The 16,495-nt window shown below is 35.3% G+C and overlaps 2 protein-coding genes across 2 annotated transcripts in view; both read left to right on the top strand.

Annotated features, from left to right (window-relative positions):
* Positions 1 to 14,347, top strand: part of LOC127507311 (GRAM domain-containing protein 2A) — a 31,066-nt gene extending 16,719 nt beyond the window's left edge. The window contains exons 3-12 of the mRNA XM_051884301.1: positions 5,762 to 5,819; positions 6,475 to 6,547; positions 6,816 to 6,919; positions 8,380 to 8,478; positions 10,099 to 10,170; positions 10,269 to 10,331; positions 10,405 to 10,564; positions 11,456 to 11,549; positions 12,969 to 13,076; positions 13,160 to 14,347. Of these exons, the coding sequence (XP_051740261.1) occupies positions 5,762 to 5,819; positions 6,475 to 6,547; positions 6,816 to 6,919; positions 8,380 to 8,478; positions 10,099 to 10,170; positions 10,269 to 10,331; positions 10,405 to 10,564; positions 11,456 to 11,549; positions 12,969 to 13,076; positions 13,160 to 13,163 (835 nt within the window). The 3' untranslated portion in view covers positions 13,164 to 14,347. The remainder of the gene's footprint in view (positions 1 to 5,761; positions 5,820 to 6,474; positions 6,548 to 6,815; positions 6,920 to 8,379; positions 8,479 to 10,098; positions 10,171 to 10,268; positions 10,332 to 10,404; positions 10,565 to 11,455; positions 11,550 to 12,968; positions 13,077 to 13,159) is intronic.
* Positions 284 to 3,995, top strand: LOC127507310 (uncharacterized). The gene is made up of 4 exons (XM_051884300.1): positions 284 to 648; positions 853 to 1,107; positions 1,414 to 1,515; positions 2,281 to 3,995. Exons 1-4 carry the CDS (start codon positions 287 to 289, stop codon positions 2,531 to 2,533), a joined length of 972 nt encoding a protein of 323 aa, XP_051740260.1. The 5' UTR covers positions 284 to 286; the 3' UTR covers positions 2,534 to 3,995.
* Positions 14,348 to 16,495: the final 2,148 nt, after the last annotated feature.

The raw sequence follows: 16,495 nt of genomic DNA, 5'->3' as shown, positions 1-16,495 counted from the left end.
ACGCAGCACGTTTGAGCTTCAGCGAGAACCAATGAGGTTCATTCTCGTGTTACGCAGCACGTTAGAGCTTCCGCGAGAACCAATGAGGTTCATTCTTGTGTTACGCAGCACGTTTGAGCTTCAGCGAGAACCAATGAGATTCATTCTCATGTTACGCAGCACGTTTGAGCTTCCACAAGAACCAATGAGGTTCATTCTCGTGTTACGCAGCACGTTTGAGCTTCCTCAAGAACCAATGAGGTTCATTCTCGTGTTACGCAGCACGTTAGAGCTTCCGCGAGAACCAATGAGGTTCATTCTTGTGTTACGCAGCACATTTGAGCTTCAGCGAGAACCAATGAGATTCATTCTTGTGTTACGCAGCACATTTGAGCTTCAGCGAGAATCAATGAGGTTCATTCTCGTGTTACGCAGCACGTTTGAGCTTCAGCGAGAACCAATGAGGTTCATTCTCGTGTTACGCAGCACGTTAGAGCTTCCGCGAGAACCAATGAGGTTCATTCTGGTGTTACGCAGCACGTTTGAGCTTCAGCGAGAACCAATGAGATTCATTCTCATGTTACGCAGCACGTTTGAGCTTCCACAAGAACCAATGAGGTTCATTCTCGTGTTACGCAGCACGTTTGAGCTTCCTCAAGAACCAATGAGGTTCATTCTCGTGTTACGCAGTACGTTTGAGCTTCCTCAAGAACCAATGAGGTTCATTCTCGTGTTACGCAGCACGTTTGAGCTTCAGCAAGAACCAATGAGATTCATTATCGTGTTACGCAGCACGTTTGAGCTTCCTCAAGAACCAATGAGGTTCATTCTGGTGTTACACAGCACGTTTGAGCTTCCTCAAGAACCAATGAGGTTCATTCTCGTGTTACGCAGCACGTTTGAGCTTCAGCAAGAACCAATGAGGTTCATTCTCGTGTTACGCAGCACGTTTGAGCTTCCTCAAGAACCAATGAGGTTCATTCTGGTGTTACGCAGCACGTTTGAGCTTCCTCAAGAACCAATGAGGTTCATTCTGGTGTTACGCAGCACGTTTGAGCTTCCTCAAGAACCAATGAGGTTCATTCTCGTGTTACGCAGCACGTTTGAGCTTCCTCAAGAACCAATGAGGTTCATTCTGGTGTTACGCAGCACGTTTGAGCTTCAGCGAGAACCAATGAGATTCATTCTTGTGTTACGCAGCACATTTGAGCTTCCTCAAGAACCAATGAGGTTCATTCTCATGTTACGCAGCACGTTTGAGCTTCCTCAAGAACCAATGAGGTTCATTCTGGTGTTACGCAGCACGTTTGAGCTTCAGCGAGAACCAATGAGATTCATTCTTGTGTTACGCAGCACGTTTGAGCTTCCTCAAGAACCAATGAGGTTCATTCTCGTGTTACGCAGCACGTTTGAGCTTCAGCAAGAACCAATGAGGTTCATTCTCGTGTTACGCAGCACGTTTGAGCTTCCTCAAGAACCAATGAGGTTCATTCTCGTGTTACGCAGCACGTTTGAGCTTCCTCAAGAACCAATGAGGTTCATTCTGGTGTTACGCAGCACGTTTGAGCTTCAGCGAGAACCAATGAGATTCATTCTTGTGTTACGCAGCACATTTGAGCTTCCTCAAGAACCAATGAGGTTCATTCTCATGTTACGCAGCACGTTTGAGCTTCCTCAAGAACCAATGAGGTTCATTCTGGTGTTACGCAGCACGTTTGAGCTTCAGCGAGAACCAATGAGATTCATTCTTGTGTTACGCAGCACGTTTGAGCTTCCTCAAGAACCAATGAGGTTCATTCTCGTGTTACGCAGCACGTTTGAGCTTCAGCTAGAACCAATGAGGTTCATTCTGGTGTTACGCAGCACGTTTGAGCTTCAGCGAGAACCAATGAGATTCATTCTTGTGTTACGCAGCACGTTTGAGCTTCCTCAAGAACCAATGAGGTTCATTCTCGTGTTACGCAGCATGTTTGAGCTTCCTCAAGAACCAATGAGGTTCATTCTTGTGTTACGCAGCACGTTTGAGCTGCAGCTAGAACCAATGAGATTCATTCTTGTGTTACGCAGCACGTTTGAGCTTCCTCAAGAACCAATGAGGTTCATTCTCGTGTTACGCAGCACGTTTGAGCTTCAGCTAGAACCAATGAGGTTCATTCTCATGTTACGCAGCACGTTTGAGCTTCCTCAAGAACCAATGAGGTTCATTCTGGTGTTACGCAGCACGTTTGAGCTTCAGCGAGAACCAATGAGATTCATTCTTGTGTTACGCAGCACGTTTGAGCTTCCTCAAGAACCAATGAGGTTCATTCTCGTGTTACGCAGCACGTTTGAGCTTCAGCTAGAACCAATGAGATTCATTCTCGTGTTACGCAGCACGTTTGAGCTTCAGCAAGAACCAATGAGGTTCATTCTCGTGTTGCGCAGCACGTTTGAGCTTCCTCAAGAACCAATGAGGTTCATTCTCGTGTTACGCAGCACGTTTGAGCTTCCTCAAGAACCAATGAGATTCATTCTCGTGTTACGCAGCACGTTTGAGATCAGCAAGAACCAATGAGGTTCATTCTCGTGTTACGCAGCACGTTTGAGCTTCATCATGTGCATAACGTCATCGTCAATAGACAATAATGGTATCTTTTTCAGTTTTCAGGCCCCCAAAATGACAAATGGCCAAAACGCATAAAAAAGTTTTCAACTAAAAAGAAAACGTCATGTAAATTGCCCCTGAGATTCAAAGATTTTATTTGTCACACACTGTACACTGTTATATACAGGATACAACTTGCAGTGAAATGTAAATTTTACAGATTTTTTTTTTTTTTTTTTTTTGAAAAAATTTAGCTTTTTTGTGATGCTGACATTTCCATTATAGTTATTTATTTTATTTTGTTTAAATTACAGAGTCTTTTTATGTATTATTTAGTTAGATTTGTGTGTCTTCGTTGAGTAAACAGGAGTAGTTTAATGACCTTTCTTAAGACAAACAACAGGAAGCGAGTGCTCACATTTCCTCATGGTGAATTACTGAATGATGTTTTACGCTTATGGAGAAACTGTGAGTTGTGTGTGTGTCATTAATGCAACACACCAGAACAGTGTGTAATGTATTTTGAAATGCTGACCACAGAAGCACTTTCACTCAGATGTGTTTGTGTAAACATTGACGAGAGGAGCTTTTAGTGCTCGCAAACTTTTTTGAGCTGAATTCTCTCAGTAATACTTCTCTCTGCTGAAGTATTACTGAAGGGTTTCTTCATAAAAGAAGAGGGTTTTTCCACTTAATATGATGCACCTGCTGTCAACATCATAATGCCAGCTATCAAAAATAAGTTCTAAGAACATTTTGCTAAAATTCATATTAAGTTATTTTCAAATGTTCATTGAATGTCCAGTTTTTAAAATTCTTGGTTATACGGTCGTTAAGAGAACATTCCATTTAATCATTCTGCAAAGAATGTTTGAATGTTCTCTGAACATTCCGAAACAAGTTAAAAAATGTTAGAAGAACAATCAACTGAAAAGTCTCAGAAAAAATGTTTTTGTGCTAATGTTTTGAGAACATTATTAACGACCAGATAACTTTGAATGAACCTTATATTAATGTTACAGGAAGGATGTTTGTTCATAACTTTGACAGAACATTAACAGAACATTGCCAAAGTTCTGAGAATGTTCTGTTAGCTGTGATTACTCCATTCGAAGGATAATGATCATGTTTGAGGGCTGAAATCTGCTGTTTACATGCTGAAATGATGGAATTACCGGCAGCTGAGCCGCTTCAGGAAGGAAACGTGAGGAAAGTTCTCTGAAGTCATCAGCCACCAGAAGTTATAAACAATGATTGATTGTGTGTGAGAGGAAGTTCAGGGAATTAGGTGAAGGAGCCGGGCAAACGAGATGGGAAAATCTCCAGTAATATTGAAATATTGCAGTCACAAACATGGTTTTTGTGTTCAGCATTTTTCTGTAAGAAATGAATGAGAAATCACCAGTGAGACCCCCGTCCTAATATTTAAAAGGCGTGTATCTTTTATAAACCAATTTATACACTGACTTTTTTTTTCCTCTAGACTTTTCACAGACTCCCTTTCACTGCTCTGTATCTCTTCAGTTTTGTTCCCGGATCATTTGCCGACCAATCTTTTGCTGGTTTTCAGGATGTGTGTCTGTGTGTTTGTTTAAGTGTGAAGACATTGAGGTTTTGACCTGGTAAATAAATATGAAAATGCACTTTGCACATTTGCACACATTTGCCTGCGGCTGGAGCCGGAGTGATGATTTTGGGGTTCATGTCTGTTTGTATGATCATTTATCCACATGCATTTTGCATAATATTTGGATTTCGTTTGGACCACGTGCAAAAAGACACAGGGACATTATGTGAGGAAAAATGCACATCTTTGTTATTTGTGTTTAATATAATATGTGTTTGACCGTGCGTTTGTTTTCACTGAACTGAAACAATTTTGCATTGCAGGAATATTCATAAAGAGCAGATTTGCATCTACATGTTCAACAAGAACATTTTACTGCTATAGATTAAACTCTGTGTTTTCCAGTGAAAATTTATTTTAATTTTTGCTTCTTTGAGGCTTGCATAGTTTTTGTTGTAAAGTTTTGTTTTGTTTTTTTGCTGCCATTTTTTCTCAGTAAAGAAAATTTTAATCTAAAGGAACTGGCATTATAAATTAAAAAAACTAGCAATAAAATGGGTCATTGACGAATAAGGTTTTTAAAGGTGTAAAAAAAAAAACATATTGGAGATATAATTAATTTTGAAGCTTTATTAAGTGTTAACAATGAGATTATGTGGTTTTTATAATCAATTAACACTGCTTTTGTCATTTTTTTTAGAAGATGGACAAAATTTGTCACCAAAAAAGTCATTTGGTTTAACCAAAATATCGGTTTTACCGAATGACACTTTTGGTTACACCGAATGACGATATTTTCAAACAAAGCTAACAGGCTGATATCTAGCTAGCTAGCAAAAGGACAATCAAATATTATATATTTAATAAAAGTTTTTAAAATATTACAAATATAAAAATATAAACATTTTCCATGTTTTATAGCGGTTGTACCGAATGACCTGATGACATGTGTATGATCAAGTGAAAACATGAATTTTTCAAATAGGTAAGAGAGAGTTAGTTACTTTGCTTCACGACCATGTGGTCCTTTGCAGGTGTCTGAATGATGTCACATCCTGTCACATGATATTGAACGCATGACTTGATCCAAAATGGTCCCTTTATATTGGTTACTCCGAATGACATCAATGAAATTCATTTTTCCGGACATTCTTTCTCATAACAAAACAACGACTTCTACATAAAATTTTAATACAATTGTGTTGATATATGATGATATAAAATCATGCCAGAATAAAAAATATATACATTTATTACATTTGAAGATATTTTAATCACTAATGAAGGGTTGGACGGTTAAACCGAATGACCTTTTGATGCTTTAAAATCTTTAAAATACCTTTATATGTAGCAAATATAATTAAAACTTTTTGGATTCAATAAAAGAGATCTAGTTGTACTTCCTTACATACTTTGGATGTCATATCTTTGTTTTTTAATATTATTAAGGCCTGTGGACAAAAAAAATGACCGTCACGTCATTTACCCAAATATATAATGTTTATATTATTAGTAGTATTATTAGTATTGTATAAACTAGATATTTACCTTTTCTGAAAAATAATTTTACCACTAATATTTTTACTTCTGACATCATTAGTAATAATTGTACTTTATTTGTGTATTTTCAGGCTCCAGCTGATTGACGATCTTTCTTATGAAGATGTAAAGAAATGCTACAGGGGTTCAGTAAGTATATTTCATATCTAAATCAGATAATATCCAGCAGATGAATAATAATTTGTTGCCTAAACCTTAGTGTAATGTATGATTTAAAGTTACTGATTTAAAAAACCTTAAATATGTTGTAAAGTGCTTTGGATAAAAGTATCCGATGAATCAAATGTGATTCTTTAGATCTTACATTAATGCAGTTCAGTTTCAGTTCAGTCGTTTCTCAGTTGCCGCAAGTTTCTGTCCACAATTGTGTTTAACAATCATCCATGATGCAAGATTGTGGTTAAACATTACAAAGCCTTGTTCCTTATGGGCCGCTCGCCACTTCAGTCACAATTTCAAAGTCAAAGAGCCGCGAGACCCTCGGGTGCTGGACGACCATCGCGTGTTTTATCAGGTGGAAATGAATTGAAGTTTCCAGCGTGGGAGTTTCCCACACTTACAAAACTAAACGCTTCCTGTCATGTGAGAGAATGAATCAGTTTAGTGCTTCTAGAGAAGGTTTTAGTCAATTTGGCCTAGTTAGGGCTATTTCACGACAAATAAAGTTTAGTTTTGGTAGTATTTTCAGCATCTTTCACATTAAGATGCCACTGTGTTATACATGAAAGAGAAGAGGAAGCTGAAGCCAATGCAAGAGTCTCCATCAGCATGTGTTTCTTCACAGACCGTCAGCAAATACAACTCGCAGTACCACAAACTCTTCTCCGCCGTCCCGAAGGAGGAGATCCTCATGAAAGGTAACGTATCGGACCGCTGATGTTGTGTGTCTATCAATATCTCCATTGGTTTCACTTCAGGAACCAAGTGCCAACAAGATATAGTGCCAAATCATCTTTCTCTCTTGAATTAAACATTGATGTATTAATATAATATCATGAACCACAGAAGTCTGTTAATATTCAGACGTATCGTATATATGCCAGCTGTGTAAATTTGGACTAAATATGTGTTGTATTTCACACAAAATGTTGTTATTTATTAAAGCGTCTCTCCTGTTTCCTCTAGTTTATTCCTGCGCTCTTCTGCGGGACATTCTGCTGCAAGGACGACTTTATATTTCCCGAAACTGGCTGTGTTTCTACGCAAACCTCTTCGGCAAAGACATTAAGGTTTGTAGTTACAATTTATGTGACGTGAAAAATAAAGATGTAAAAGTGTAAGGATTCGAGATATATCAGTGATCAAATCTGCATCAGTCTTGTTACTGTTAACTAAAACTATTAAAAATCATTTTTGTTAATTGAAATAAAGCTGAAATAAAATTTTATAAATATATATATATATATATGGAAAACCTTAAAATAACTAGAAATCTTGGCAACTAACTGAAATAAATAAGTACTAAAATGACATATATATATATATATATATATATAGTGTTTGTGTGTATGTATGTATGTGTGTATATATATATGTATTTAAGAACTTTAAATACTACTGAAATAAGTTGAAGTACTAATAGTATTTATTAATATTTTGAGATATTGTATATATGTATGTATATATATACTGTATGTGTGTGTGTGTGTGTGTGTGTGTGTGTGTGTGTGTGTCTATATATTTATACACACACAATATATATACATATATGTGTGTGTGTGTGTATATATTTATGAAAACTTTAAATACTACTGAAATAAATAAGTTTAAGTACATAAAACTTAATCAAATCTAAATATCTAAACAATAAAAAGTACAATTAAAATATACAAATAAAAGTTCATTCAAAATATTAATAAATACTATAAATAATAAACATTGAACATTAATAACTATAAATAATAAACACTAAAAAAAATTAATCTGCATTGTTGAATTATTGGTATATGAATTGTTCAGTATAGAAATCAGCTTATTTTTTAATTTTTTTATTTCTTAGTCATTGATATTTTCTGTTGTTTTGATGCCTAATTACACTTTAGCATGTAAACAAACAAATATTGGCCATCATATCGGTTGGTGGTTGTGGAAAAACTTCTGGGGATTTTGAAGTGGTGATTTCCAGGTCTGGAAATGAATAAAATCTTTCAAAAATCTGACTTGGGGAAATCAGGAAAGTCATGTTGTGAATTTATGAGTGCAGCGTGTTTATAATAAAACTCTTGCAGGACCAGACAAGTCATGTAAATTCATTGGTCAGAGTGTGGGAATCCTGTTATTGACCATAATATTAAAATAATCTCTGGCTGTCAGCTGATCCGTCTGCATCAGTGTATCATGTGATCAGATCTGTTGATTTGATGTTCAGCATCAGAGCTCTGAAAACTAATTCAAAATGAAAAAAACGATAATGTATCTCAATGATACCTTGTGACCTGCGCCGCTTTATTGACTTTACTGCTGGACTAGACCTTATGTTCAGTTCACTTTCTTTTGGCTAAATTTGGATGAGTTTTTCCCCATTTTTATCTTCCGTTCTGTTTGTTTTGTCTTTGCTTTGTTTGTTAACGCTGATAGAATGAAAAGTACAAAGATCCAGGATCATCAACTCTCATAGTAACTCCTCATATTTGATGTTTTTATCGATGAGTGTCTGTGATGAAGCTGGTTGTTGTCTCTGATGGTTTAGGTTGCCATCCCGGTGGTGTCTGTGCGGCTGGTGAAGAAACACAAAACCGCCGGACTGGTTCCAAACGGACTCGCCATCACCACCGACACCAGCCAGAAGGTGAAGAACGCAAACGCATGACGAACACTTCACACACCCGATCTGCAGGTTCACCAGCGTCTGGTCCAGCGCCAGTCAAAACACTGATGATGCAAAACACAGTTCAGAAAGATCGCTGGATACGAAGTCCATCGTGATGGCAGATTTTATACTGTATTTGCCAAGAAAAAACAAAAACAAATCACAATTTAGATCCCATTTAATATCTTGTTTCTCCTAGACAGCTTTTACATAACAATAGCTATGTTTCCCTCCAAAGGTGCGAATTTAACTTTGGAATATGGCATAAAACATTTGCGAATAAAGCAGCGTTTTCATCCCATGTGTTCAGGAGAACAAAATCATCTCTTCCTGGGAAACTGGCGCAAAATTTCAGTAATAAAAATGGAAGTTGCTGCAATTGGGCTTTTTTTCCTTCATCATAAATGAGTTTGTGTCAGAGCATCAGACGAAACACAATAAAGCTGTCATGTGATCTTGCGTTCGGATGCTGGTGTTTGGGAACGCAATCATGTGAGACGCTTCTGGAGGGAATTGACTTAGTAAATCGAGGGAACGAAATAATAAATCGTGTGCACGAAATAATAAATCGTGTGCACGAAATAATAAATCGAGGGAACGAATTAGTAAATTGAGTGCATGATTTATAAATCGAAGAAAAGAAATAGTAAATTGTGTGCACGATTTAGTAAATCGAGGGAATGAAATAGTAAATTGAGGGAACAAAATAGTAAATTGAGTGCATGATTTATAAATCGAAGGAAAGAAATATTAAATTGTGTGCACGATTTAGTAAATCTAGGGAACGAATTAGTAAATCGAGGGAACAAAATAATAAATATTGCGCATGACTTAGTAAATCGAGGGAACGAATTAGTAAATCGAGGGAACGAAATAGTAAATTGTGCGCACGACTTAGTAAATTGACGGAACTAATTAGTAAATTGTGCGCACGACTAAGTAAATTGAGGGAACAAAATAGTAAATCGAGCACATGATTTATAAATCGAAGGAAAGAAATAGTAAATTGTGTGCACGATTTAGTAAATCTAGGGAACGAATTAGTAAATCGAGGGAATGAAATAGTAAATTGTGTGCACGATTTAGTAAATCTAGGGAACGATTTAGTAAATCGAGGGAACGAATTAGTAAATCAAGTGCATGATTTATAAATCGAAGGAAAGAAATAGTAAATTGTGTGCACAATTTAGTAAATCGAGGGAATGAAATAGTAAATCGTGCGCATGACTTAGTAAATCTAGGGAACGAATTAGTAAATCGAGGGAACAAAATAGTAAATCGAGGGAATGAAATAGTAAATTGTGCATACGATTTAGTAAATCGAGGGAACATACACACACACACACACATAAATTATTATATAATTATATAATTAATAATTTATTTAATTAATAATCATCAGATGATCTCCCCACATTCATTTTACTGTATGGCGGCTAATGACTCATTTGTGTCTGTTTAGGAGAAACATCTGAGAACTTTATTCCAATGTGACTTAATACTTATTTAAATGAAATGATGCATATTCATCAGACAGTTTGCAATTTAGCTGCTTAAGAGCCTTTATTCAAATGTAATTTGTTTATTTCTCTTTGGCAGTATGTGTTTGTGTCTCTTCTGTCGCGGGACAGTGTGTATGACGTGCTGAGAAGAATCTGCACACACCTACAGGTGCATTAATGTTGCTTGCAGTGTTGTATTATAATAACATAGCATGTTAGCAAATGTAAAGAAATACAGAAACGTGATTTACTGTGTTTGATCGTCAGGTGAATGGTAAGAAGAGTTTAAGTCTGAAGCAGTACCTGGAGGAACCCGGTTCTCTGTCGACGGTATGAGAAACACACAGTGATGTTCTCTGTTGTCTGAAGAGCCGTTATCTGATATGATACTCATTTTGTTCAGGACGAGTTTCCAGTGAGCACAGACTTCACGCCGGTGTTGACATGGCGCAGGAAACCGTCTGCACCGTCCGTATCTTCATCACTGCCGGACCTGCTGGGAAACTCGACGAGCAGCTTGAGTGCAGGAGACGCGCCGTACATCGCAGAGACACCGCTGGAGGGTACGACACGCGCAAACCTTCATATGTGACATGCATAATGATATACGTGTTCATTACATATATATATATATATATATATTAGCATAAATTAATATATAAGTAATAATTTAAATTGTTAATTATAAATTATTTTTATATAAATTAGAAAATAAATACATTAAAAATTATATTAATTATTAAATAATGTGTGTATGTATGTATGTATATATATATATATATATATATATATACACACACATGTATATATAAACATGTAATGATATATACATTTTATATAGTTCTTTATTTATTTAGTAATTTATATATATATATATATTTTTTTGTTATTATTTATAATGGACAAACTCGATCCTCTTTAACTGTAACACAAACTCCAACATTTATATCCAGTTTAAATAAGCAAATGTTTGTTTCTCATTTATTCACGTCTCTGTTGATTCTGCAGTCGAGTGCTCTTTAATGAACTATTGTTCCCTGTTCTTCACGTCTTTGTCCAAATATTTGTGCCGTATTGCGGCTCATATTACGGCATGTGAAAGGGACGGTTTCTGGGCGAAAGGTGAGGCGGTGTTGACACACTGATTTGAGGATAATGTTTCTGGCTGGAGGCTTTTATCTTCAGACGCCGGTCAAACATCCATGACGGATTTAGGAAAATGTCCACACATTGTTTGATTATTATGAAGGCCGGTGCATTGAATTTTACATGCTTAGTTTCACATTTGACTATGACATGCCTGTTAACCAAGAGTTCAAAACACGTTTGAAATGCTGCCGTTTGCTGGATTTGTGCGGCACAGCGATGTATTTGAAATAAACCGTTCTCGGCTCTGCGTGAAGCTTTTGAAATAACAGAACTAACCCAAATCTCTGATGTGTTGTGCTCCTCAGAGCGCCGTCTGGAGGCGGAGAAGATCCTGCTGGCAGAACCCGTGGCAGAACTGGGTCACATGGAGTATCATCTGCTGAAGTTCTTCATCCTGCTGTGAGTCTGCGTCACTCAAACACTTTCACATCAACACTGTGGATGATCATAACGAGATTAAAAGTCATTATTAATAAACTGTCTTTATTTATTGTGAGAAACACTTGACCTCAACTCTACAGAAATTTGTTTATTTTTGTGGTGGATTGTCGCCATCTGCTGGTTGTTCAATTACTTTAAATTAACATTATTGTTTTTAATTTTAAGAATATTTACAAAGTCAAATGTAAAATTACCTTATAATATGCCTTAATATAATATAGTCACACAAACTCTTAATGAAGTGCTGTATGAGTCTGACCAATAATTAATACATTCTTTTACAATTATTATAAATAATAGTGTATAATTATTAACTGAATATTATTTTATTATAGTAATGAATTATAATAATAATTAATAAGGGAAGTGTGAACTAGCAGATTTGATTACCTTTTCAACCAAGAACAAGAACATATAAATATATCAAAATAAATATATCAAAAATGTCACACAAATGTATTTATAATTATTATAAATAATAACGTGTAATTATTAATATTATATTGGTAATAATTAATAATGGTAGTATGAACTAGCAGATTTGATTATTTGTTCAACCAAGAACATAATAAAAAAATATTTAAAATGTCAAATAATGTATAATTATTACAAATAATAATGTATAATAATGAATAATTATATTTATATTAATTAATAATGACATATAGCAGATTTGTTTACTTTCTCAGCAAGGAACATAATAAAAATATTTAAAATGTCAAATAAATTAATGTATAATTATAACAACTAATAGTGCATAAAAATAATTATTAATAATTATATATATAATAATAATTAATAATGGCAGTATGAACTAGCAGATTTGTTTACTTTTTCAACCAAGAAAAAAAACCATAATAATAATTTGAAAAAAAAAAAATCAAATAAATTAATTTTTCTTTATTACAAATAATAATGTTTAATTATTAGGAATTATATTTATAATAAATAATAATGACAGTTTGAACTAGCAGATTTGTGTACTTTCTAAACCAAGAAAAAGAACATAATAAAAAACATAAAAATGTCAAATAAATTAATGTATCATTATTGCAAATAACAGTATATAATAATTATTAGTAATTATATTTATTATAATTAATAATGGCAGTATGAACTAGCAGATTTGTTTACTTTCTCAACCAAGAACATAACAAAAACATAAAAATGTCAAATAAATTAATTTATCATTATTGCAAATAACAATGTATAATAATTATTAGTAATTATATTTATTATAATTAATAATGGTAGTATGAACTAGCAGATTTGTTTACTTTCTCAACTCAACCCCTGAGTAGTTTGGCGTTTTTATTTAATGAAAAGTCAACTCTTCTAAATGTAAGGATTTTAACCGTCTGTGTTTGTGTTTCCCAGCATTATTTTGCTGATCATTTCCTCGTGTTATCTGGCGTTCCGGGTCTGTAGTCTGGAACAACAACTGTCTTTCCTCAACACACAACCGGCAATGTCCATGAGAGAGAGGTACACACACACACACACACACACACACACATTAATCAAGCTTTCCTGTGTGTTTCGTCCCTGAGCTCTTCCTCTCTGTCCAGGTAACCCAGGTTTAACCCCGTGCCAACACCAAGAACGGCTTTGCCATCAGGAGAGCGGCGTCTCTCACGATTAAACCAGCTCAATTACAGGTACAGCACTAGTCACCGAGTAGTTAGCTAATGGACCAGCAGAGGGCGCCGGTGAGCCGCGAGAGCTGGACTGCTGACCTGTGAAGATTCCCCACACCAGGAATATTAGCCATAGTTGCCTGGCTTCACTAACACCTCCGCATTCAGGACGATATCAGCCGCGGTTGATCAGGGTCACATTGGTGACACTTTCATGTTACGGAGAACGTTTTCACATTTTTAACTCTTTCTGTGTCGATTTTGTTGTTTTTATGGAGCAAACATTTCTGTTAACCTGCCCAAAATGTGCATGTTTACCAGTGTTTAGTGCACTGCCAGAATCACCTTAATGAGTGCTTTTGTCTTGTTCACTGGTAAAAGTATGTCAAGATCCTAAACGCAAAGGTCATGTGGTCGATTCCCAGGGAAAATTAAGTTGTTTTGGTTTTTGTACAATGCATAAATGCATTTTTATACCTAAAACTAAAACAAATTTGCCCGGGGGTCAAAAAAAATGTACTTAATTCAAGAGAAATTCTCTGAAAACGTGTCTTAATATCTTATGCTGTTTTGTTCGCAGGTCAATTGATGTTGTTTTGAGGATATTTTTACTGAAAAACGAGACAAAATGCTGATTAAGAAATGATTCTTGCAGTGAACAGATGAGATGTTCTGGGTTTTCTTGTGGAGAAAAGTAAGAATTGATATTATTCACACACATTTCACCCACAGCGGATCATTTCAAGGTGAAAGGTCAAAGTCAAGTGAATCTGAGAGCGTTTAGTTGTGAAGGACTGGAGTTACAGAAAGTCTGTTGTGTAATCATCGTTAAATCTCCTGTTGACTGTATGTGTGATTGTATTAAAGTGCATTATGGGGCGTCTGTAGGTCGTTACGTACTTGAAATATACGCTTGCATTTCTGGCATGCTAGATGATGTAGGATATGGATATTTAATAGTTTTGCTGTAAATGAGAGATTGGGTATGTAGTTGTGATGTTTTGTACATGCTCATGATTTCTGCCACACTGTAGATGTTTTATAACTTTCTTTCTGACACAAGCAGATAAGAGGTAGAAAGTTCAAACTAATAAAAACTTTCACCAGAAAGTCGCTTCACTTTGTTTCTAAGAATCATTTATGTGCAAAATCTGATGATTTTAACAAAGACTTTTATTGTTTCTGTTGCTTTTTATTAAGAGAAGTCGCTGTGGTGTTCATTAACTGACCACTAGGATTTTCACAGTCAGAGAAAACCTGTAAATATTAGACGAAAAATCTAAAACTGTGGTTTTTAAGGGCTGGAAAAGTCAACATTGCTATAGTGAATATTTAAATATACCCTTTTTGTTTGTCTAGAAATAGCCTTTTTGAAATCTTTATTAAATTGTTTAAATACATTTAAAATTATTTGTTTAAAACTAAACAAGGCCAGCTCACACCAAGAAAGATACCATACAATTATAAAAATTGTGTTCACACTACAACCATAATGATAAAGAGGCTCAATATTATTGGGATTACTTTTCAAAGTGATTTTTTTCCCCAGTTGATGAAGAACAAATATTAAAATGTTTTTGTCTGTATGGTAAGATGGATGTTTTTAGTTTTTAATACTGAAGGGTGTTTACCTGTATTCAGCCAGTTGGGGGCGACAAACAATCAAAATAAACAATTTTCAGTTGCATGAGCTCAACAATATACAAAGCAAAAATAAATATTTAATACAGACAGGTTAACAACGATAAAATATCAATGGTGAAATAAATAAGGAAATTAAATATATTTGTAGCTTTTAAAGTTACAAGATAAGGGCGCAAAGATTATGCTGAAAGAGTGTGTTTTATATATATATATATGGGTCAGTGACATGACGGGTCTTTTTTTTTTGTCCTTAATAATAATAAAAAACAAAGATATGACATCCAAAGTATGTAAGGTAATACAACTAGATCTCTTTTATTCAATCCAAAAGGTTTTAATTATATTTTGCTACATATAAAGGTATTTTAAAGATTTTGAAGTGTCAAAAGGTCATTCGGTTTAACCGTCTGAAGGCCAACACAGCCATTTCATTTGTGATTAAAATATCTTAAAATGTAATAAATGTATATATTTTTTATTCTGGCATGATTTTATATCATCATATATCAACATAGTGCAAAATGGTATTAAAATTATGTGTAGAAGTCGTTGCTTTGTTATGAGAAAGAATGTCCGGAAAAATGGATTTCATTGATGTCACTCGGAATAACCAATAGCCTATAAAGGGACCATTTTGCAAGTCATGCGGTCAATATCATGTGACAGGATGTGACATCATTCAAACACCTGCAAAGGACCACATGGTCATGAAGCAAAGTAACTAACTCTCTCTTAACTATTTGAAAAATTCATGTTTTCACTTGCTCATACGTGTTGAATGACGAGTGGCAAGGCAAAGATCCTTTTTAACAACAGTATCTTTACTATGAGACATGCAGCAGTTCAACACACAATGTACAAACTTCAACACTGCAGCACCAACTCGCACATACAAGCTCTAGGATCTTAGTCTGCTCAGATTTAAAGCTACAGAACACTACTATGTTCTACATCCTCCTTCTTTAACTCTGACAGTTATTCCTTAATGAACAGTTTCTTATATTAAAGTTAGTTTTTCTTCATAGGAAATGCATTTAACAGATTACTTGAGCTGAGAGTAAAAATGGCGATTAACACATAACATTTGTTAACTCACATTTTAACATCAGTTATAATGTCAATATTTATAAATCAAACATTTTGTTACTGAATTACAGAACTTTCTTTTCTGTCTCTCTTTTTTAATTGTTTTTTTTTTTTTTTTCATTCCAGATACTTTGGGTTTGGTTTGCAAACGTGACCTGCTCTGGTCACATATGGAGCTGTAGAAAGAACTTTTGTTGAATGTTCATTCAGTGGATTCTTCTCGGTTCCTTGTGGGGTGCGTTGTTCTTTGACCTCATTTGGAGTGAGGAATTTGTGCCTAGATTCAGCAGAGGGGGTCTGAACAAAGGGGAGCGACATTTCGCTGTGGTCTAACTTTTGTGGTGGTGGCTCCGCGGCAGGAAGGATATGTTTTCGGTTTCGTCTGTATTCTCTTCCTTCATCCTCCACAAGATATGATCTTGGTTCATCGCAGAGCTGTTTGACGAGTCCGGTCATGGCCTTTGGACGTTGCAAGTCTCACAATCTCTCCTTGTAAGAGTGGTCAGAGAGTTCTGCTGGACTTGTCATAGTATGTCT

The sequence above is a fragment of the Ctenopharyngodon idella genome, chromosome 24 (genome assembly GCF_019924925.1).
Source record: "Ctenopharyngodon idella isolate HZGC_01 chromosome 24, HZGC01, whole genome shotgun sequence".
Taxonomy (NCBI): Eukaryota; Metazoa; Chordata; class Actinopteri; order Cypriniformes; family Xenocyprididae; genus Ctenopharyngodon; species Ctenopharyngodon idella.
Note: the sequence above shows the minus strand (reverse complement) of the source record. Positions and strands in the feature narration are given on the sequence as shown.